The sequence below is a fragment of the Prosopis cineraria genome, unplaced genomic scaffold (genome assembly GCF_029017545.1).
Source record: "Prosopis cineraria cultivar Desert tree isolate PC_DT_omini unplaced genomic scaffold, ASM2901754v1 PC15, whole genome shotgun sequence".
In the NCBI taxonomy this organism is placed as follows: Eukaryota; Viridiplantae; Streptophyta; class Magnoliopsida; order Fabales; family Fabaceae; genus Prosopis; species Prosopis cineraria.
The window spans coordinates 5,180,237-5,206,073 of NW_026555346.1; the positions used below are offsets into that span (position 1 = coordinate 5,180,237).

General features: G+C 32.4%; 2 protein-coding genes across 2 annotated transcripts; one reads left to right on the forward strand and one right to left on the reverse strand.

Moving 5' to 3' along the window:
- Positions 1-711: 711 nt before the first annotated feature.
- Positions 712-7,208, reverse strand: LOC129294432 (protein unc-13 homolog). Its single transcript, XM_054932807.1, has 5 exons — positions 6,609-7,208; positions 5,004-5,873; positions 4,198-4,653; positions 2,292-2,481; positions 712-2,174 (listed from the first exon to the last, which is right to left on the reverse strand). The coding sequence occupies exons 1-5, from the start codon at positions 7,128-7,130 to the stop codon at positions 1,243-1,245; spliced, it is 2,970 nt and encodes a 989-aa protein (XP_054788782.1). The 5' UTR covers positions 7,131-7,208; the 3' UTR covers positions 712-1,242.
- A 17,164-nt stretch (positions 7,209-24,372) lies between these two features.
- LOC129294586 (F-box protein SKP2A-like) lies at positions 24,373-25,461 on the forward strand. Its single transcript, XM_054933005.1, has one exon. The coding sequence runs from the start codon at positions 24,373-24,375 to the stop codon at positions 25,459-25,461; it is 1,089 nt and encodes a 362-aa protein (XP_054788980.1).
- Positions 25,462-25,837: the final 376 nt, after the last annotated feature.

Here is a 25,837-nt window from a genome sequence, read left to right on the forward strand (position 1 = left end):
AAAGCTTTTTAACTCCATTAAGAGCACGTATGCATGCTCGCATGTAAGGGCGCCATCATGTACATCACATAAATAGCCCCAACTAGCAATCGAAAGAATTTAGAATGTCACTGGCATGCATAAACATGTTGCATTCTAATTCTTTTTACCTGTTTCCTATACTTTGGTAATAAAAGATTTGCGAACTGTAGAGTACAAGTTACTGAAGGTTCTTATATCATCTAGATAGCAGGAGAAAGGTTTTGTCGCAAACAAAATGTCATTCGTCCTAACAGGTATCCGGTCATTATCATTTGCAGAAAAAGAGCACATCAGAAAACACCATCCTTCAAGGCCACTATTATTACTGATCATATTAGAAAGTTTGTTTCAATCTTTGTCTTATGCTCCTTCTAATCCTTATTAACAGATACATTTTAGAAAAAAAAAATAATTTTTAATATAAGATACTTAATAAGATATTAATTATATTTTTTTAATATTACCTCTATTTATACTCTTTAACTACGAGAAAGAATATAATACAAGTTTGAATATTTTTTATTTAAATAGAGGTAAAATTAAAAATTTATCCTATTTTTAGACAAGGCTAAAATTCCAGTGACTAAAGCGATTATTATAGTTCTTTTGTTGCTAATGTAATCTAATACATCATACATTTGCACACATTGTCAAAAAAAAAAAAAAAGAATGCGTTCGACTTGTTGGGTGTAACATAAAAGGCATTGGCATAAACAGAATGATCCCAGCTTACAAGATAAATAAAGGCATCAACTTCAATAAACAGATGCTATACATTGCTTTTGATTTCTTAGTAAAAATGTGACAAGCCACTCCAAGGGAATTCAACAAAAGAATATTTCATATATAAAGAACTCGCAAAGAGGAGAGAAAGAAGGCTACCGGAGAAAGAAACCACCAGAAATACGATGAAGATGATGATTCTACCTTCAAATGATTAACGAATGAGAAAGAATATTCAACTATCCTCGCAAATAAAGCCTCTGCCCCAGGAACACTATAGGCCAATCATATATGCTGCACTTCTCCAGACCCATTGAATATGGAAGTAGCGCTACCAATTTGGAACAAAATACACTATACAAGACAGTTGCATCCTGTTGTAAACTTCCTCGCCAATGCAGATAACGTTACCTGCTGGGCAATATTGCACCAAATACAAGCAGAACCAGAAATATAGGCATAACGCAATTTCCAGCTGCGCACAAATTCTCAAGATTCTTACAGTTTCTTAGGTAGATTATATGTCTTCTTGAGAAACTTAGAAGCTGATTCATCATTCCTATAGCACAAAATGCGTAATAGTGTGTTAGGTTCAGATGGACTCCACTGCCCGGGAGTTGGAGGTAAAGGAAGTCTAGATCTAGCAGAGGAGCCTAATGTCTCCAGGGTTACCCTTCTAAACCGTTCAACGAGGCTATCTGTATCAGTTCGGAAGAGGGGGAGGATAGACCTAGCCGTAGTTGAAAACTTATCTATTAATTCGGAAGGCAAGCCATCCCCATTTGCCCAGAAGAGATCCCGAAGGGATTTGAAATCGTCCTCTATGATCTGAGAGTCCTGACGGGAAAATGCACGTGAGGGCCCTCCAGCAAGCAAGACCAGCAAGAATCCCTCAAAGGAAGCTCTCATTATATCAGTAAGAATCCGTGTACGAACTCGTTCATGTATTGTATCAGAAATTATCATCAAGTTTCGTTCAAGTTCTTGCAGAAATGGTTCAATCCTGGAAGATGATGGATCTCCAACATATAGACCATCCCATAAAACGTGCCTTAGATCATGGAATATGATTCTGTATGCCACTGCCTCAGAGAGTTGCTGAATTCCTTCAACACATGCAGCTGGAGATAATTCAAACTTCTTTGCTAATCCATTTGAAAAATCTTCCACATTAGCAGATTCAGAGTTTCGTAGAAGGGTAATAATCCTTTTCTCCAGAACATCAAATTCACCCCGGATCCATTGCAAAGTGTTTATGCGAGCACAAAGCTGTGGTACCCCAAAAGAGGCATCCCCATTTGTTGCAACCGGAGAGTTTCTCTTCTGAACAATTGGTGATTTTTCTTTCTTCTTCCCAAATCCTTGAAATTTTGATTCAATAGTGCATCTGGTCAATGCTGGCATTGTCGGAAGAAATGTATTTCGTGATCCTGAATATATCAAGAAAAATAAAATAAGCCCAGTTATTTTCATTTGGGTGAAAAAGAAATCGAGTTATTGTGCATACTAAACATCAAAGCTCAACAATTAAATTCATAATCATTTACCACAGCCAGATTTTGCTTTGATAACATAGTATTGAAGGCATCTGTCAAGGCCATTCATCAATTCAGGAAGCAACGCAGGATGCATCGGTATTGGAAGCTGAAAGAATGCATCCAAAGTTTCATTCATGATCCGTAATACTTCAACAGCAGAAGGGGCATAACCATCCTGATTTGTTTGTGGACTCCAGATCTACGATTTTATAATAAACTACGTTACTTTGAAGATAAAAGGCAAACAAATAATTTATACATAAACTCATATGTTACACAACTATGAACGAGTTGCCAACCAAATGTTCTTTTAAGTAGTAAAATATTTTTATATATAATAATGGCAATTATAGTTTACAATCTTGCAGTTCATGCAGGATTTCAAGTTTGCAACCAATCTAGAGTTCATGCAACGTCAATCCAAGGGCATGAACTAAAATCTTATAGCCGAATGATTCCCATTATCACACCACAGAGATGATACAGGAATGGTTGGTAAGGTACATGCGAAGCAGCCTAAAATTATCGCATGCATGCAACAAAAAACAGAACAAACAAATCAAATAAAGAATGAACAAGAAGTCAGAGGCTTGACGAATCCATTTAAAAGGCAAGTAGATTATGTACCAACATTTTAGTAATGCTTTTAACTTATCCAAATCACATTTTACTACCCTTCAGTAAAAATGATTTTCTGACTTGCGAGATCAGTCAGTATGCAAAGATTAGCCAACAAGTAAACACATTAGACATCAAAACTTGTAATTTAAAAGCATCGTCCAAGGAGATTTGTTTTTGAAAATTGTAATTTACATGTCTCTTAAATCTCAATGCGCACACACATGATCTCTTTGAATCAACCAATTCCAATTTATTTGTTACAAATAACCACTTAAGGTGGCTACTCTTTCCAAGTAAAGAGAAATCAGAAAATGGTTCAAAAACATCAAACTCATTCCTGACAACTAATGTGATCGTCAGGGCCTTTCACAGAAGAAAACTTTTCATTGGAACATACACTTTTCTTTCAAGTGTTGTTTGACACATGCAAAAATTCAATTTCCCAAGCACTTGAAAATTTAATTACAAGATACTTGAGCATAAGAAATATGAAAAGCACTGTAATTGTCTAAAAAAAAATGAGAATACTAATTTTTATGTGCCCAAACCAATTTTTTTAATAATAAATTCAAAATACTTGAAAAATTATGATGCCTGCATGCCAAAGGCCAACATAAAGACTTTGTATGCTCTTGTAAGTAGTATACATGAACGTAAACAACTGGATTGAATTGGGTCATAAAAGGCCATCCTAGGCCTGAATTAGGACCATAGTGAAGAAAAAGCAAAAGATATAATTGGCTATATATCAGATTTAGAAGGGGGGAAAAAACGAGATTATAACAAAGTGATCGTACAGATTGGCCATCTTGTCAAACAGGAACAAAAGTCAATAGCTCTCTGAAGCAATAAGTACGTCCAACAGATGCAAGGAAAAGTAAATGCTACTACTAATGGTTCGCTCAAAGATAAGAACCCCAGGTTAATATGGTAAAAACAAAATTTTAATAGCTAACTCGATGTCTTAAAATACATTTGCAATAAATTCACACTTCACTTATTCATATGAGGAAGCAATTAAAGTTGAAACCAAATTTTTTTAGTTGACTCCATGCCTTAATGTATTCACAATTAATTGATAACGAACTTATTTGAAGCAACCAGACAATGACATAACATCATATAAAAATCCTATGATTTAAAATCAGACCTGTTAAAATGGAAAAACATTTAACAAGAACATAATAATGGTTTGCTTATATTTTATAAACACCAAACACCTGGCCCTAGTAATACAGTGGTAATGAAAAATCATCAAAAGGAAGCAAAACATAACAAGATGATAAATGCAAACCTCTTGTTGCAGATTTCTATCAACCCACTCCTTAAGTCTGTCTAATCTTGTCTTAATCCATATTTTCACCATATTGGCAATTGCAGCTTCAGCCTCATAAGGAGGCATCTCACGGATTATTGCTTTGCCACCATCGTCACTCTCAACTGAATCTTCTACAGCTATTTGCACAAGGTCTTTCTCCAACTTATCTGCAGCTCTCAACACTTGTACTGCATCAGGTGTCAATTCTGTTACACCTGAGATGAACTGTTTTAATTCGTTTCCATAGCATGCATGAAGAGTAGCCACAGCAACACCTGCTGACAAAGGATGCCACCTCTTAAGTATTGGGCTGAACACTCGCTTCTCATTAACTGCCAGGCTACCTACATCCTTAGCAAGAATGGCGAGGAGAGGGAGAGCATTTGGCTGATTTTTGGATGCTCTCCTGCTTGAGTCTGCCTTCTCCATTATCTATAAAGCATAAAAAACATATTTCAGCACATATATCTGTGGTAAATTGTAGAAAGAGAGTGACAGAACAGTGATTCAAGACAACTATTGCCATGACTGCACTCAGGATCACAATATTTTAGCAATAACAAGATCATCTATCCACTTGGCTGGAACTTGATCAACTTCTTAGCCAAATTAACCAAACGGGAGGGTAAACATTTATCTTAAGACACAATATCCAATCTCCCACATGAAGCATAAAAGCCTACACTGCCATGCCTGCAGTGCTTAGACCAGGAAAGATTTGTCTCAGGTTTACCACCTTCTACTAAAGGAAAAAGCCAACAGTTCAGACAACGATAACTTACCTGAGCAAAAGCAGTACGTAGTGATGACCTGATGTAAGTATCAATTCTTTCACAGGCAACATTGACTTCATTTCTTCTCCTTCGTCGATACTCATTAGATATATCTTCAACCAAAATCTTAGCAGCTGCTACCCCTAAAGAAACAATGCCCTGCATGGTTTCGACATTTCCATGATCAAAAGTTTCATGATACGCAAGGAGCCTTTTCTCTGCCCACCCCAATATAGAACTTAATGTAGAACTCAAAATTTTGGAATACTCCGTATCCTTAGTTGTCTTTGCATCATTTGAAACTTCTGCAAGCAGACCATCAACAGCAGACAGCAGATCCAAATCCATCTGGCCAGTTGCAACAAATTGGTGGAATAAAACCCAAGTAAAGCAGAGATTATGAAACGTTTGGTTCAATCCAAGAATCCCCCAAGTCTTTTTGATTTGTTCCATCAGCTCATCAAATTCATCAATAATTGAGGATTCATCGTTAGCATCAAAGCAGGACAGCAGGAGCATTTCATAAAGCCGAAGGTTGAAAGGGATTCCATCTGCCCAGTGGCATGAATCAGTGGAAGACCCATCATAGGATCTACATGCAAGAGACATGACAGCACTACGAAGAATCTGCATAGATTCGTTATTCTTCCCAGTCTCTATAGGCCTATCCAAAGCGCCGTGAATAATCTGCCGCAAGCGCTGTGCAGCAGAATTTGACTTATCTAGAGGCATATGGGGATGCAAAAGTAGACCAGCCTCTAGAACCTTCAGGGTTCTCTTCAGCCATTCCTCGTGCTCTTGCAGATCAGGAAAATCTGAAAGCTTAAGCTGCTGCAGTAATTCTAATGGAACTACAACAGAGTCAATCCTTCTTCCAACCTGTAATACAGCAACAAATAGCTTCGCCGTGATTATCTTAACTCTGTGGATCTCTTTCCGTCTTTATACTTTCAATGTAAGTACCCCTCCTCTCAGAAAAATATTAAACATGCATACAAGAATTTAAAAGCATAAGCAATGGTGTGTATCTAAGCACATGGAACGATTAACTAGCTTCAATGAGCACCTCATGGTATTTACATTTCGCCATGTTCTTAAACAGGATAGTTTGAGGATTTTCCTGATAACATTGGTTGATTTTTTAAAACAATTCAAACATTGTCCACATGGAACAACTACAATCCAAGTGCCAGGATGTAAATAATTTCAAAGTCGAAGGCAGTATAGAAGAGTCATGTGGATTTGGACAACAATAAGAATGACAAAAGTTAGTCATATGCAACATCATTTTCAACGGGTGGAAGAGACATTAAAAACTTCAATCAACAAAATTTGAAGAACGCAAATCAGATCGATTAAGTTTTAATGACAGAAGAACCATTCTGAAACTTGAGCTCCACGCAATTGCCCTTTTCGTGAATGAAAGTAAATGGGAAAATTAATTTAAATGAAGATTGGAAACAGATTCAACCGACAAACCCAGATCAATTGCCGTCTCCCATACACACTTACATGCATACACACATCCATCAGTAAGTGTGCATCTGTGAGGATAGGTGCACAAGTGTGAAGTGCATTGGCAAAGAAGTTGCTATCGAATTATTTGAAAAAGACCTGTCCAGCAGAAATTCTGAGTAGCGCTCTCCTAACGCGCGAGTCCATGGCCTCCGAAACCCTCATCTGATTTCTCATGAGCTCCCCGACCGTCAATGGTCGCTTAGACTTCTGCTGACCTGAAGCCGAACTCGAAGCGGAGCCAGGACTCTTCTTGGATCCCGAGCCAGGTGATTTCAAGCCGAATGCCTTCTTGACCTTGCTGGCGGCGGTGGAAGTTAAAGATCGCTGCAAGGCAGGGGAGTTCGGGGAGTTGGTGGAGTGGTGGCTCGGAGAGTCAGAATGGTTAGAGGACGAGTTAGAACCGTTGCTGACAGCCTTGCCAGAGGAAGTGCGGCAAGCAGCGACGAAGATCTCGTATGCGGTTTGCCTGAGCTCGGAATCAGTAAGCTTAGAGGCAAGCTGACCCAGCGGCGATGGAAGGCTATCGGCGACCAGGGCTGATTTAGTGACCGTGATTGTCGGTGGTGATGTCTCTCTCTTGGAGTGGCCCAGTGATAGGTCTCGGAAGAGGTGAGCCATTGCCGGGAGAGAGGAAAGGAGGAAGATGAAAGGAAAAAGAGAGTCAAGAATAGAGACTACATACACGGTTTATGTTTAGAGCGAGAGAACCTTCTTTTAGACTCGTGAGATTTTTCTCTTATTTACTTCTTTCCTTTTGTCCCCATCCCGTAAGGAGTTTTCGTTTCTCGAAATCAATCTCTGCGAGAGAGATAAAGTATAAAAAGAATTACAGTTAACTTGCTGAATATTAAATTAATATTTTTTATTTAAAAATATAAAATATTTTTAATTGAATATCACATTTTAATAAAATAATTACTTATTTTTAAATTGATTAATTTTTTTATATTTACTCCTAATAAATATCTTATAATAAATATAAAATTACTATCAATGAGAGTACTTTAAAAAAAAACAATGATTGCATTTCGAAAAATTAAAAATATTTTACATTTTTAAACATTTAACTCTTCAAAAAATACCTTACATTTTTTAATAGAGTGAGTAATTGTTAAGTTTTTTTTACCAGAATAATTGTTAAATTTTTAAATAAAATTTTTATAAAATAAATTGTAAATATTAATTTAAATAATTATAAATAAAATTATTTATTTCGATCTAAAAGTTATATTTAATGCTTAAATATTTATTTGTAATTGTCTTAATTGATATTTTTAACTAATTTAAAAAAATTATTGAAAACTTGATTGTTATTAATTTAAAATTTTAAAATTTAACTATCATTCTTCCTAACATATATGCTATGAGAAATTTTACTATCACCATTGAGATTACAATGGATGCTGTATTTGAATTTTTATTTTTATTCAATTATTGTTATCATTTAGAATTACTTTTTGAATTGGCTTGAAAAGGCAATGATAATGTTTGCCTATTTGTGTTTGGTATATTAAAAATAATATTGATGGATATAGAAATGAATATGAATATAGAATTTAAAAATGCAAATAATATGTTCATGAAATTAAAAGATTTTTTATTTAATATCAATGTTTAAAATATGAAAAGATTAAATTACTCTCATTCTTTGAAAAAAAAAAAATTGCTCTAACCCAAAATCACTTATCGCCATTGTCCATGGCTAGAACTTGCAGCCATCATCCAAAGCCCACTAAATCGAGGGCAATTATTGCAAGCAACCTAGCAACCTATAATATGTCATCTTTAATATAAAAAAATTTGAAAGAAACCCCAACTTCACTTTCATAAAGCACAGCCTAGTGGAGTAAGGATTGGAAGTCCCTTCAATTGAGAAGTTGACTACACTGCCTACCACGCCTTTCAAGAGGCAAAAAACTCCTTAGCAATCTGTTGTATGTTATTGCATCATCATTGTTCCTCATCCTCACTATTGCAAATCTTTAGGCAAGGACGGCGACATAGAGTTCATGTTCATCCTCATTGTACATCATTGCTGTTGTTGCCGTTTGCAAAGGAAAAGAAGATTGAGAGGAAGAGACTCGCTACTGTCAACAAAGAAAGTTGCCGCCAACTTACCAAAAGGTTAACAGGAGACAATAAATGAAAGAATAACAGAGATGAGTGATGAGAAGGAGATGAGAGATAAAAATAAAATATGAAATTACAAAACATAAGTTTTATTGTAAAAATTAACTCCATCATTTTTAGTGAAAACGACTTTCATCATGCCAAACAAGTTAAAATATTATTTTTTCTAATATTTATTTAACATGACCTAAAAAGGGCAACATAGATTGATAAATTTTTAGATGAACCTAGAGTGTCATGTCATACGTACATGGATTAATTTGAGCATGACAGTTCATAAAATTTTAATACGAGCTGGCAGTTTATTTTCTTGGCATTAACATTTCTCTTTTTTTTGTAATTTATACTGTTTAAATTATTTTAATTCTTTTTTTCATGTGCTCTTTCTTCTTCAAAGGAATCCATCTTCAGCCAGCCGCCAATACCATTCTTCTTCGCCCCTCGTGAAGACGTCGCCAAACGAACTCGTCTTGCTTGTTCTTCTAACTCGCCCTGATCCAACAACTCTAGCTTAGAACGTGCCTCGTCATTCGCAGCTTCTCCTCCTTGAGACCCAGCTTCACCTGCACCTGATCCAGAATCGCAGGTCCGACCGAATGCGCAATCCAAAAAACGAAGTTCCAGTCCTCGATGTTGATGGCCGTGAATGATTCCACCCAACTCTTCTCGATCGACGTTCTTTGAGATGATTCCCGGCCTGTCTTTCAACAAGTGGAACATCAGACCCACCTCCTGGTCGAAGGTGTCCATCGATGGCTCCGTCGGAGTTCGACAATCCAGTCCGTGCGGCTGTGACATCTATTCTGGCTAGAAAATTGAGAGCTCCACATCAGAAACCAAAGACATGCTGCTTTCCAATTTAATTAACTTCGGCAAAGGCTTCGATGATGCAGATCCATCGGTTTTATCAAAATGTGACATTGGCGTCTATGCAGTATGCAGCTTCACCGGGGACGAAGAAGAATGGCGTTGGCGTCTTCCTGTGGGGAAGAAAGAGCAGTTAAAGAAGATAAAAATATATATAAATTAAATAAAAGAAATATTAATGTCGAGTCGTAAGTGCCGATTCAGATAAAAAAATTATAAGGTGTCATGCTCATATTAGTCTGCGAACATGTCAGGTAGCGCTTCCGGTTTATCTAAGAATTTCTTATCTAAATCAAATGAAATTACAATCAGCATTCATAAAAAAAAATATTAATATAAATTAATAATGTATACACCCATCAATATAAAATTCACAGAAGTTGCTTCTTTACAAGTAAATGCTTTATTTACCGGTTAGGGACACTCTCACTTACCTCATATTTCGTGAAATTTTTTATGAAACTTTATTTATATATTTTTATTAATTAAGATTTGTGTTTTTATTGTTTTAATTTTCTATATATTTTAGGTAGGAATTACATAAAAAAGGAATATATTTTCCATCAATATTTATTTATTATCTATTCACAAAATAGAAAAATATCAAACTTCACTTGTTTTATATGATTTTCCATCAAGAATATTTTTTTTACTATCTATTCACGTGAGAGAAAAACATTAAATTTTATTTTAAAACTCTTCATTTATTTTTACTCACTTGCAATTGATACTCACAATTAAATATCTAGCAAAAAGATTGATGGTTTGATGTATCTATATGCGAGGCCATGCAATTTTTATAAAAATTGAGAGACCCTGAGTGGCGTATTTTTAAATTTAATAAATAAATATAACACGACAACATCTGATAGAATCAAAGAGGGGAAAGCTCAATACAAGTCAAATATATATATCAAATTAAAATGCTACTCTTAACTGTTACACACACACACACATATATATAGAGAGAGAGAGAGAGAGAAATGCTGCTCTTAACTTACGGCTTCTCCGTCACTAGATATATATACATACGTAGAGATGTCTAAATAACCTAGTTAATTGGATAATTACCACTGAAAATGAAATATTTTTCAATATCAGTCTCTTAAGAAACGAGTGAAGCGCGTAACGCGTAGATGCTGCGAAGCCTGTAAAATATGAATGGCCATTTGCAGTGCGCCAGCAAACAGACACGTGGATGAATACATTCACACCATAGTAAATAAATATTTTTAGCATGTCTGGGTCCAGATGATATGCAGTCCGTAGACCGCCGAGGAGAATGTAAATTCTACAGCTGTGAACACATGCGAGATGTGTAATATAGTTATGAGGATACAGTGATTCAACTACAGGCCAACATTTTGGGGTCAAAAATAAATTAGGATAGCAACTAACTTTTTTTTTTTTTGGCGAACAACCAACTTGTAATTATTTAAAAGTCGTTGGAAATAATAAACGTATGTGCGAATTGCGAGAATTCGAATGCCTGGCGAATGGGCCGTTATTTTGGGAAAGTCAAAGGCATCTGTACATTATATAGTAGTCCTCCTCCTATGCTTTTTATGAGATACTTCTCACTAACTCATTGAAATTAAAATGGGTTACTTAAAATTATAAAATTTTCTTACAAATAAATCATTTTTCATTTTTCCCTGCATTTTAAAAAGAAGTAATTTGATGTGTCATGCGTGGGACGAGTAGTTTTTTAAAAAATTAAAATGTTGCATTTCTTTTTAGAATTTGATAGAGGGTATTTTTGAAATTATATATTAAAAATTATAAAAATTAAGAAAAAGTGACTTATATAAATGATAAAAAAACTTTTTAAAATGTTACTTATATAAAAAATGAAGAGAGTATGTTGCTGGGGTATTTTCATACTTTAAGAAGGTAAAAACATCAATATGATTTGTTGACCAGTACAGGAAAATATCTGTAACGTTTATTTTTCTGAGCATTAGCAACGGCTTTGCCCCAAGGCTATAACGTTAATATTCGAAACTCTCCGTCCAAAATATATATGTGTATATATATTCGAAACTCTCCTATTGTCTTGCGTATCCCCCTCCCAACAACAAAAAAAAAAACGGTTTTTATGTCCTGCCAAAAAAAAAACCCTGGGGTCATTAAACTGTTAATTGGCCAATAAAAATTAACATGTTAAGGGTAAAGCATAGGGAGAATACTGCAGACAAAATTTCAAGTAAATTATGCTGACGGTTTCGGCTTGTCCTGTCAGACTAGTACAGTGATGTTTTTTAAGAAAAAATTTCAATGAAGATCCTTTGTTCAGACTTAATTTTAGTTAAAACCTCTAAAATTTTAAAATTTACTGCATTTTGAAGAGATTGAAATAAAATTAAAGAAATAGTTAAAATGACCCCATTATCTTTAGTAAAGTTAAGTGAGTGGACAACTCATATAGGGAGATTAATAATTGATGTATGAAAAATAAACAATTGATATATGTAAAATTTGTAATTTTTATTAACAATATAGTACCAATATAAATATGAATAAGTGAAGCTGAGTCCATGAACAATTTGTCTAAAAAAAAAACAATTGACGTAAGATGAACAAGAATTGCAAATTTCACCAATATCAACTATTTTTTTTCCATGTATTAGTTGTTAATTTTTTTTACGAGTTGTTCATGCACCTAATTTTAATAGAAACAATAAAATCATCCCAATCATCTCTTTCATTTTATTTTAATCTCCCACATTTACAGTAAAATTTTAAAGTTTTAGTAGTTATGACAAAAAATAAGTTGGATTGAAGGGTCCTCATTCAAAATTTTTTTTTTTTTTTTTTTTTGTTTGAAGAATTCCGCGTTGACCCTGGCGCGGATAGATGAGAAACAAGGAGCGAAAGTCATCATTCCCTTAGTTCCAATTTATTTTACAAAAAAATTAAGGTGATTCCACATCTTAAAATGTAAAATAGTTTAATAAAAATAAAGTTTTTGCTTATTATACCTGTTCTAAAATTACTGTTCCTTCTTATTATATTTTATCTCTTTACTTAAATAAGATTATGTTAACTAAATGGCATTTTTAAAAACTTATACTTTTGTTTAAAAAATAAGACTGCAATACATGTTTAATGAATTTTATTAACATATACTCCCTTTGTTTAAAAATATAAGGCATTTTTAGGAGTTGGATGTTAAAATGTAAGACATTTTGAACCTTTTAAGATGTAATCATTGTCTTTTTTTTTAAATGCCGCTATTGATGAATAATTTATATTTATTATAGGATGTTTAATAGGGGTAAATATTAAAAGATAGTGTTAGTTTGAAAGTAGATAATTACTTTATTGAGGGGTGAAATTCAATTAAAAATGTTTTATATTTTTAAATAAAGGAGTATAATTTTACTAAAAAATGTCTTCTGAATTGGAACAGTATTATAAAGTATACAGTTCACGGGTTTTGGAAAAGTATAGTAATTGCATTATATTGACTACACGGGATAAAAATAGCTGCAGGGAGGTGAATGTTGTACTTATATAGTATGGCTAACTAATAGTTTGAATCTTAAATTATAAATTCAGGAGTAATTTAATTTAAACTTGTCTTTAATACATTTTAAATCATGAACAATTAAACTCAGGACAATTTAGCCCTTGCCATTGATTTGAAAATAAATACAATCATTTTTTTTAAGTAGTGGAACTCACATGGATTTTTTCCCCACATGGATTTTTTCCCCCTTTCTCTCCCTTATTGGGAGAGAAGGGAAGTCATCGTCAGCATAGAACATGATGAAGCTTAATATGGAAGTGAGTCTTATTATCTTTACTCTCTCTCCTATTCAATAATGCCCTAGACCCAATCCTACCAGCGTGTCCTTATGGCCACGACACAATCTAGCGATCTTGTGAATTGGGATTTCATGAGAACAATGGAGCAGTATGGTGGTGCTAATGGCCTTATTGTGGGGGAGGCACCCTTCCTCCTGCGAGAGTAATAAAGGCTAGGCAAATTGCCACTGTGGCTAAATTAGTACTCTACAGGGGAAATGAGAGACATGTGCACTTCACGTGAGCAACAAGTCAGAACTTCATGGTATTGTACGATGGCATTATTCAAAGTTTAACCAAATTCCTACCTCACTTCATTATGAAGTACACGTCATGCATGGCCTTTCTTTCAAAAACACCATTTTGTAGATCAAACACACCTTTTTGCATAGCTTCTCCACCCTTAGTGACAATCGGCTCAAGTCCATGCATATTGTGTTAAAGACGTTTGGGAAATGAAAGGTTGATTGTGTCGGTGCATGGCTCCATCCAATCTTTGAGTAGTGGTTCCCATCTCAGGTGTTTCCTCCACAGGCCATCTGCATCTTGCCTTTCATGCAACAGCTCTGCTCGAGCATGGACAAGGAAGTTCTCGATGCAAGCAATTTGATGACTAGAGATGGAGAAGGATTGGCTAACCCTTTTATAGAGGTAGAATTTGACAAGAAAAATTAGAAGACTCGAGCCAAGCTCAAAGACCTTGTCCGCGGCATCATGTCGAGCCAAGAGCTCGTGGATTGTAAAGACAAGAAGGCAAAGCTTGGGGGAAGAGAGAGAGAGAGAGTTGAGGGAGAAAACATGCTACTTATGAGAGTAGTGAGCCTCAAATCAGGGAGAGGAAAGTTATATTAAGCTAGCCACTTAAAAGTAACAGGCGTTAAATTAAAATTAATGATACAAGTTAGATTGTCCTAAATATAATTGTTTATGAGTTGAGTTTAAGATTCAAATAATCTCGAATCTTATAGTTCAGGGCACTAGCGGAGCCATGTGCATGTTAAAGGGCAAATACATCCCTCACATGGGGCAAATTACACAAGTGGCATGTAAAAATTACAATCATGCACCTTTAGTTTTAGAATTTTGGACCCTCTAGACTTGGTAGAAAAGTATTTGAGTTCAAAAACTTCTTAAATGAATGATATTTTAACTCATACTCCATAAATTTAAACCTAACAAATTATACTTGTTAGACATATTATTAAAATAATGGATCAAGAGTTATTTATTTTATAATAAAATCCAAGCACAACAAATTAAAGTTGTTGGTAATAGTTTTATTTTTCTTCTTTTCAAATTAAACAGTATATCAACTTTCTCAACATAGTTTTGGTGCAAAGAAATCCTCAATGTATTGTTTCCAAATAAAAATATACATAATTTTACTTATATTTTTATATTTCTTGTTTGATGCAATGTTTGAAGACCTGGACGGTTTGATTGTCACCTGGAAAAAAAAATGATGTAGTTTAACTATTTGACCCGTTCTAGTAGTTGACTTGAGCAGTTCTTCAAGACCTAGAGTAAAAACCCGAAACTTCAAATGGTGAACCATTTTGACCCGTTTTTAATATATATCTATATAAAATTTATGTTTATTTAATTATTATATTACTAGTTCAATTATCGGTCTAACTGGTTAAACTATGAGACCTATAACTCACTAATCTTTTGAGTTCATTGTTCGATTCGGTTTTTAAAATACAGGTTTAATGTAGTTGCTTTTAAAATCATAATAATAATTTTTAAATTGAGATATCTCGCACCCTGACCCTAGGCCTTAGTTTCACCAGGGTACAAATTATCATTTAAGCCTATCTAGTGCATGGCGGTAAATAGATTGAACTCTTCTTTTACTCCGTTCACTTGTCTTTGTTATTTTGGTAAAACCACCTGTGGATAAAGAATGAACGCACGCGAACGTTTAAGCGTGTGTTTGGATTGAGGAGAAACGCGCGTTTTCAGCTCCAGAATTGATTTTTTAAACAAAATATCCAAACAGCAGAAAAACGTAAAAATTGATTAAAAACACAAAACGCGCGTTTTTTAATAAGCTCCTCCCACCAGCTTTTCGCAAAAAATTTGTCAAAAATGTTAGGGAAAATTACAAAGAAAGGCCCATGAAAAAATTACAAAAAAAGCACATAATTTAATAAAAATAAAATTAAACTCTCTTCTTTTTCCTTTTTTTTTCTTAATAAAATTTAAACTTTGTATATTCAAAAAATTAATATTTGATATTTAAAAATTAAATTATATAGTAATTTATATAGTTAAAAATTAATTTTAATTAAATTATCCAAATAACTTCAATTTTGTTAAAATTAATTTTAGAAAAACAGTATCCAAACAGATTGCGTTATAACATAATCAATTATGATTAAAATCTACTACTTAATCAATTATTTTCATAATCTATTATACCCAACTGAAATCCAAACGGACCCTAAAAATCTCCAAATAAAGTAGGCGTTCATCAGGAACTACAATATTCGGTACAAATTAATAATTAATAATTAATAATAGTTTTCCATTAATTTTAACTTTAAGGGTAATAAACGTCTGCAATAAAATTATCTTCATTTTGCTTTGTTTAATATGGCCAGTAAACTGTCAATACATAAAAACACAGATAGTATCAAAAAAAAAAAAAACTGAAATGAGACGGTACTTTCATCCAACGACACGCACCGCTGGGATTTGGCTATGTAATTTATCTAATGAAAAAAATTTTGTGTATATATTTATCAACCATAATATATTTTAAATCTTTTAACTTTATATAAATTTTAATTTAATCTTTTAATTTTATAAATTATTTTTTCTGTTTAAAAATATAAGACATTTTTTCAGGGATTAAATGTTTAAAAATATAAAATATTTTTAATATTTCAAGATGTAATTTTTATTTTTTTTAATTACCTCTTTTGATAATAACTTAAAATTTATTGTAGGGTATTTAATAGGGATAAATGTAAAAAGATAGAGTTAGTTTGAACGAAGGTAACTATTTTATTAAGAGATTAGATTTGATTAAAAATGTCTTATATTTTTAACATAGGGAGTATCTTTCTAGCCCTTTAATCCAAATATTATTATTTTTAAATGATTATTTTTATATTAATCATTATTATTTAAAAAAAAATTAATTTTAATATGTCTATATTTGATAATGCCTTCATTATTTGAAAATTTAATATGTCTATATTTTCGTTTTGTCTATTTTCTTTTACACAGTTTTGTTTTCTTTTACTGTGCACAGCACTGAAATCCAGCCTTAAAACGGGCAACAAAGTAAAAAGGAAGCGACAGCGTGCTGGCTTTATCCGCCTCTCGACTCCTTCCTTTCTGTTCTTTATCTTGTTTATTATTCTCTCTTTAACATGAAGTTTAGGGTTAAGATGCATCAAGCTTTTGGGATTATTGCTCGGATTAACATCACCGTAATAGTTTGATTTGATTTGACGGGACCACTATTTAACAAGGTTACGAGCATTTTAATTTGAAAAAAATCAAATGCCGAAGCTTCTCGATTATTACTTAACGAGTACTGAGAAACGAGATTACTTTTTTTATACGATTTTAATGTGGATGAATGTAAGAGACTACGATCATATTAATACTGAGCCTCTTGTCTATCGTTCACCTAAATGCCCGTATGAGTACACGGATGCATGTTAATCCAACTGCTCAAATGCATGTGTTATCAAACGAAAAACATGTTACAATATTTCGTCAGCAAAACTAAGACTACTCAAGTACAATGTCTCGGGTTTAAATTTAAATTCATATAAATGTGGAAAAAAATGTTTAAACGTGACTGAATTAAATAATTATAAAAAAGGTACGAAATTATGTGTCAAAAAAAGGTATGAAATACATAGTATATAGACCGGGGGGGGGGGAACAGATTGTGAATATAATTCAACAAAATAAGCATGTTAATCCCTAGGAAAAAACATTATATCCACGTGACATGGTTGAAATTGAAATCCGCTGCTATAAAAAATAATATAATGAGAACTGATAGGCACATGAGATGGATGAACGGTAAAACGTGAAATTTATACAGAAAGAAATGAAAACGCTGATTATTAGTTTTGATAACAGATTTGGAGAGGGCAGATGATGCATAATGGGACAATAGGAATATGGTATGAAATAGATACGCTGGAGATAGGGTGGCTGGGGGGTCCTTTCATGTGCCCACCCCGTTACTGGTCCCTGCCTTTCATTCTTGCATACACGTGTCTTGTTTACTGAGGAGGATGCTTTCCATGTTTGCTAATCCTTTTAGTATTTAACTATTATAATTAAATTAATTTTGTGCTTGTTAATAATCATAGTTATATTTTTAAAATCATTAAAAAATATTTAAATTTTAATTTGTTTTTTCATGATAATTATTTAAACGATAATAGATAAATAATATAAAAATATTGATTATTCTAACTCTGTCTTTTAGTTTTAGAGTTTGTCTTGTGTAGAGATGAGAGGGGACATGTATTGTCTCTGTATCATGGTCTTAATTAATCTTGGCATCTATTTTTTAGCGGATGCATGCCACCGAACCCTTGGCTTCCCTCCCCGACTATGCACTCCTTGAATCGCTTCATTAATTTTTTTGGCGCACAGACAAAAAAACTTTTTTTTTAAGAAATAAATTAAACATATATTTAACAAATTAAAAATAGGTATATTTCATTTTCTTTTTAATTTACTGAATATTGCATCAAATTTAAGTAATTAATCCCATGTGGCTAGTGTGGTTTTTTAATACAAGCAAAAGGTTTACGAATTGCAAGACTCTGTTACGGAAATGAATGTGATTAGAAAACAAGCGACACCTCCCTGGATGCAGGAAAGCCTTTTCAAACGAGGAGGAGGATTAGGACATATCAAGCGTTGCTGCTGTGCAGATAATCAAGTATGACCTCAACCTTATCACTAATTTTACTTCTTTGCCTGTGCCTTTAAATTAAGAATTACCAAACTCATTGGGTTTCACCAGGTGATGAGAATGAAGTTAGACTTGATGTTGATGGTTCTTATAGAGATGGAATTTTTAAATGTAATGGCATAATTAGAGATAACCAAACTAACTGGATTATTGGTTTCAACTTTGATACATACTTACTGGCCATTTCCTTCCAGCAATTACATTGGCCACCACTTGGGCAAGTATAAAGTCAAGATTTGCTTTAACTATGTTGAAGCCATTAATTTGCTTACTAGATTTGATGCTGCTTTAATTTACATTCGTATAGAGTTATTGACTGAGCAAGATATCTCTTCCATGGAAATGAATCGAGTTCGCTTCATTTTGTGTAGGTAAGCCAATTATAGTTCTCATTTTCATGGAAATAAACTGTGTGTGTCTTTTTTGATTCAGGGAGAATCATAAATAAAAACCCCATGAGAATATTAATATTAAGATTTCTTCAACACTAACATGCCCAAATTCAGTATTCCCTTTTCCAAATTCGGTATTCCTTAATTATCATTCTCACTTTGACTCATGTGCCCCATTTTCATTCAAAAAAAGCTGTTATCCATACTTTTCTGGATGCTCTAATAACTCAATAACTCATAAGGGTGATGTGCCACCTGCTCAATGTTAAATTAATGTAGTGGTGTGAATATCTTAAGGATGGGATGTGGTGATTGATGTGCCTGGATTCTTAACCATATAATATATCCCCTCTCATGTGGTTTTTTTTTTTTTTTTGTTGTTGCAAGCTTTATGCAGTATTAAAAAATTATGTTTATTCATCGTGGTCATATATAACAAAATTCACCGCAAATAACATTACTGTTGAAAAGCAATGAAAAATATGTCTTGTTTGTTATATTTTATATTATGGGCATGAAAATACATACAATTTACTTCTAACCTGTTGTCTTCTCTCAAACGACAATGCAGAAAAATTGAAAATGCATACCTTGATAAAGGATGTGTCATTAAAAACAATATTTACTTCTTCTTCTTCTTTTTACCAAACAAAGCCAATTTTAAAACAATATTTACTTGGAAACGTCTCTCCACCTCATTGATAAGTAAAAATATTAAAAGTTATTTTTATCCTTCAATTTTATTCAAAAGGCCACTAAGAATTTTAAATTTAACTATAGGTTAATTTTTTTCTCAATTTTATAGATTCTCTTTCTCATTATCTTGTGTTTTCTCATTGTTAATTAATCATCAATGGACTCTGCATTATATTTTTCAATACAAAATATTTAAGTTGAGGTTGTCTACTAACTTCTCAAATAAAAGTTGAAGGGCAAAATGACTCTTGATTTAATAAAAAATATTTTAAAAATAGTAAGATTCATTGATGACTAACAAATCTTAAGTGTTTTTAATATCAGGATAACAAATAAGGAAATATTTAATGTTAAAAGACATAATTAATCTATAATTAAATTTAAAATTTTTAAATGAGTTTTCGAGTAAAGTTAAAAAATAAAAATAATCTTTAATATTTGAAAAAATAAGTTAGATGCTATGAGGACAACAGTTAAAGCTTTTTTTTTTCTTTTTTTCTTTTTTGCTGGTTCTGTTCGTCACGTGATGCTGTTCAAAATAAATCTGGTTATATTGGTTTTTCCCATGGTAAGCATATGAAAATATCTAAAATTCAATGTCAACATCGAATTTGACAATTTTGTAGTCATCAGTCCTTGTATGGTATAAAGAGTTTTTTTTTTTTTTTTAGACGGGCAGTACAAATGCACCCACGCCGCACCGAATAATGGTAAGGAAATTAGGTTGGGTGGGAATGTCGATGGCTTCAGGTGTGGGCAAAAATCTCATCAGAAGGAAATCTCATCAGAAGGAAATCTCATTTAACATAAAAATATAAATGGCATACAATTAAGAGAAAAATATAATTTTTAATTTTTATAGTTTTATCAAATTTTATTTATAGTCTTTATAATTTTTTTAATATTTTCAATCCTATAGGAACTAAAATCACTAAAAAAATGAAAATTATAGGGATTTAAAAAACAAAAATTACTCAACCTTTTTAAAATTACGAGGACTGAAGATATTAAAAAAATTATAAAAATTTAAAAATAAAACTCAATAAAATTATAAAAGTTAAAGATTATATTTTTCGTGCAATTAAAGGTGTAACTTTAGCTTCCTCGCTAATTTAGGTGAGTTGGTGAACGCTATAGCTTGGAAACACGCATTATCTTTATCACTTTCGCTTTAATTTATATCTCTAATGCCGTGGGGTAGTTAGTAAATCCAAGCTTCCCACCAAACAAGTCCTAATCCTGATCCCATTTGATTTGTATTGCATTATTGCCTTCGGCCATGCTTTTTTAATTTATACTGTTTATAAATACAAACCACTCTAGCTAGTTTAATTCCAATGGTTGATTATATAACCATTATCACTGTCATCATTACTATTGCGGGTCCCCTGCTCTTGAGATAATCAAACACCATGAAGTTCTATAACAAGTTAAACGTCTACACTTTAACCTTTCCTTCAACTGAAAGTTTTATCATCAAAAGACAAGCATGTCATTTTGTTTGACATCAGATAAACACGCCAATAACGTAATAATGCATATAATTTATTTCACATTTTCCGTTTCTGTTATTTTTGGGCCAAATGTTTCTACACCAAAGGTAAACTAATAAATCACCAATCTATCATATTGGTATATTATATATATATATATATATATCTAAAAGTAGAACCATAATCAATATCTCATGATGACATATGTCTCTAATTGTATTTTGCTTGATTTATGTTTTAATTTCTAATTTTTAAAGATATATAAACCTGCCTTATTCTTAAATGTCTCCTCATTATCTCAACTTCTTAAAAGAGTATAACTATAAATAACATTTAACGAAGACGTCTAACTTTGTCTTACTTTATTTATTTGTTATTCTAAAATTTTAAAATAGGTGAAGCTATCGTATTTCCAAATATTTTTTCATTATTTCAACTTCTAATCTGCATATTCATAATTTCTAACAAGTCTTTTATATAGATAGTCTATATTATAATATCAAATAAAAGAAATAACCTATCCTATCTTAAATTTTAAAAATGACTTTTTTAATCTTTAGATTATAATTAACTTACAAAAATGTCTTTTTTAATAGCTGCTTTTTTCAAATATTAGGAGATTCAAAATGCAAGAAATATCTAAAACGAGAGAGACAGATGCGAGAGAAAAGATGAAACTCAATGTGAAAAAGACGAATGCAAAATAGCAGAGCAGTGTGAGTGAGCCATAATTACTATGTCGAGAGACAAATGCAATATGAGATACATTAATAGTACTTGACAAAAAGGAGCACAGCAGCGGGGAAACTAAGCTACAGATTCATATTTTTTATTTTATAAGTTTAGGTATTTGATTTTTTGTGATAAGCTAAGAGTCTAAAAATTTTGTGGACTGTGTTTGATTTGCTTTAGGCAAATGATTATGTATTTTTTGTGTGACTTATCTATGATATTACCTCATTGATATACGACTGTATATCAATTATAAACAAGTTTGATTGTCTGGTTATATTAATCTGCATGATATATTATTGTATATCATTGATATATAAGCTATATTAATAAAAACTTATCAATTTGTTTATTATTAATATATCAATGATATAGTAATGAAATTTTCTCTTTAATGTCTAATGTTATTTTCATGATAGTTCGGAAAAATAGAGAAAGAGAGAGGAAAAACTTTGTGATAAAGATGGTAATCAAAGCAAGTCAGATAAAAAATTCTAACAAAGAAAAAAGCAATGTGCGAGAAATAAATATGATGATTCAAGAAAATTAAATTAAAAATTTGATGGAAAAAATTTAGAAATGATATATCAGAGAAAGAGCATGCACAATACGCCTTTTGATGATTAAGTGAAAGATCCAGTCAATTAAAGATTAGTTAAATTAGATATATTTTATTTCAATAATAAATTTATTCTAAGAAGAAGAAAGAAAAAACACATCTAGTTAATTTTATAAGTAGGTCATATTTTAAAATATTTAAAAATGTCATCAATAATTTATGAGATTTTTATTTTTTGAGACCCTTGAGCTAATTTTCTCATTTCTAATTTCCAATTTCAAATAATAAATAAAATTTAAAATTAATGAAAAATTAATTAATAGATTCTTTTGCTCCTACTTCTCTAATGTATCATAAGAAGTGAAGTCAATGTTAAAAGTAAAGTAAAAACTTAATATAAAACATATAAAAATAGTTGAATGCATTTAAATTAGAAAAATTCAAGATTTTTAAATTAATTTTTTGGCAATTGTGATATTTTGTTTCCTATATTCATTCCTCTTTCATCTAGATCAAGTTCTTTTAAAATCAATAAAATAGGCCAAAATACATTAAACTTCTCTAAATTTTAAAACAGTTGTATATAATCTCTCACATTTAAAAATTTAAAATTAACTTCATAATCTTTAATTTTATTGTTCAAAACCTCTTATTATTAATTATATTTATTTTTTTACGAGGGTTAAAATATTATTGAACACAAATATTACACATAACTATTTGTAAGATATATTTTTTGAATATTTGAGATATTGATAACAAAAAAAAAAATATTATTATCATCATATAAAATTTTAAATGTTTATGTTTATATTAGTTTTATCCACATTTTTTTGTTATCAATGGTGCATGATTTTATTATTTTAAAAGATAAATTTTTATTTATATTTTCACGTTAGATTAATGTAATGCTCATGGCTAAAATGTTTAAAATTTTAAAAATTACTAGGCTAGATTAATTTATCTTTTAATTCAAGAGAATTATGCACCATTGATAATAAAAAAAGATAAAACTAATACAAATGTAAATATTTAAAACTTTATATGATGATAACAACATTTGCTTTGGCTATTATCAATTCATCAACTATTCAAGAAATATAAAAAATTATTTAGCATAATTTTATAATATAATATCTTATTTAATAATTTTTTATTAGATGACATTTTAACTCTTATAAAAAAATAATATGATTAACAGTATGGGATTTTAAAAAAAATAAATAAACTTTTAAATATATGAAGAGTCATATGTAAATATTTCAAAATTTAAAAGAGTTTTATGCATTTTAGTCAATAAAATATAATAATCATTTACAAAATTTAGTGAAAAACGAATCGATCAAAAATTAATTTAAACCATTTTCATTTTTTTAAATTAATAAAATACTAATTATTGATTTATTATTTTCAAACTTATTTTAAAGATTACTTTAAATTTAATTGATTTTAATTGTATCATAATTACAATCACAAAATGTATACTTAAAAATATCATGTGCATCACAAATTATTTTATTTAAAAATTAATTATAAATATTATTGTAATATTTACAAATTTAAATTTGGAATTAGTTTGTACAATGTAAATATCAATAACTAGCACTTAAAAATTATTTTCACCAAATAATATCTTATAGTGTCAATAATTATTAATTATTATTATTTATTTTAATTTTTTTCACATTGCGTGCATTGCACAGCCCACATACTAATTACAATGAAATATAAATTTCACACACACACACGCACATTTGCGAACAACATGAAATTCATGTCGAGTCATATTATTTATGAGCTACAAATGACGCAACTCAAGTGTCTTTATTTTTTTTTCCCATCACCTTTGCATTTTGTGACAAACCCTTTAATATTTACAATCATCATTACGTAATATAAAATTTACATGCATATCATACACCTATTTACCTTAAAAAACGTATTTTGTTTTTTTTTTTCAAAATATATTTTCCTCTAGGCTCAAGGCATTCCCGCAGGGGTACAAGATATGTAAAACAATTTCTCACCTCTCTTTTTTGACCTTGGTTTCTCATCTTCTTTGGCCAACCCTGGGTTTCTCATCTGATGGATTCATAAGATACGCATGTGTTTCATTTTGATCATCTTTACTTGATCGGTCAGGTTCAGAAGAATCATATGTTATAACAAGATTCCGTGCGGAAGGGAACGGTGAAGGGTGGACGAAGAACGCAGCTGGCTGATGTCTCCTTTGGGTGACGACGAATTAGGTTCGGTCCTGAAATGGCTCTGCGACGGAAACGACAGGAAGTCCTTCGCCCAAGTCTGCAAGCACTGGCTGCGTCTGGAAGGCCTGACCCGTTCCTTCATACGGATCCTTGAACCTGACTCACTGCCAACCATCTTGCCCAGATTCCCAAATATTCGCAAATTCGAATCTCCAAAATTAGTCACCGACCATCACCTTCAAATTTTAGCCCAATTTTGCCCCAAACTCGAGGTCATTAATCTCAATTTCAGACCAAAGCAAGGAATTCCCGGTTATTCGGACGAATCATCGTGTTTCGAGGACATCGGAGACGACGGTGTGGGCGCCTTGGCAGCCGGGTGTAGCAGGTTGTCTGAAGTTTCGCTCAGGAGAAGAAGGAACATTGGGAACGATGGAGTTATTTCAATTTGTAGTTCAGCGAAGCATCTGAGGCATTTGGACTTGGGTGGGTGTAATTTGATTACAGACGAAGCCCTTGAAGCAATTTCTGGGGTGATTTGTATTGCTGGTCTGAGTTTGGAAGGCTGTTGCTTGATCACGGATCGCGGGTTGTCATATTTAGCGTCGGGATCTTCTTCCAAGTCCTTGAAAATGCTTATCTTGACAGAATGCGATCGAATCACGGACTCCGGCGTGCGTCTTCTGCAGAAAATTCATCATCTGGAGGAGCTAAATTTAGCAGAATGTGGGCCTAAGGTGACGGACACAGGATGCTCGGCAATAGCGGAAATTCAAACTCTAAGGAAGTTGAATTTGTCGTGGATGGTTAATGTATCAGATGCAACAGTGATTGCACTTGCAGAGCACAGCAAGAACTTGGTGGCAGTTGATTTCACAGGATGTGAATTGATAACTGAAGCTGGCATTCGCGCTTTTGCGAACCATAGGAGTTTGGAAGGTCTAGTGTTGGCTTCTTGCTACAATATATGCGCAGATGACCTAGAATACACGGCTAGGTGCAAGTCATTGAGACGTATTGTGCTTGATAGAGGACTGAGAATGTGGATACCAACCACCACGCAAGACAATATTAGTAGATTCTGCGAGTTGCATTGGAGATGAATTCTCAAAGGGTGTCGAAAAATGATCAATGCCTGTTTGATTTTCAATGCCGGGGACTGATTTGTATCATCGTTCTGCTAGAGGAGGCAGATCAGGATAAGATACTCTGCGTTCTTGTTTCTTGCTGCTAGATTTCATTCCTTTCTTTCCGGCTAATATGTGCATTATGAGTTGTTCTACGTCTTCACTGCGCTGCTGATCACAGAAATGGACATGCTGGGTCACGGATGTATGAAGTCTGCTCCACTAGATATTGGTGTGGCTTCATGTGCATCTGACACCTGTTATGAAAAGCTGTATCAGGGTAACAGCGCAATATGCTAGATGGAAGACGCGAGTTGGATGATTAGAGACTTGTTAGAGGCCTTAATGCGAT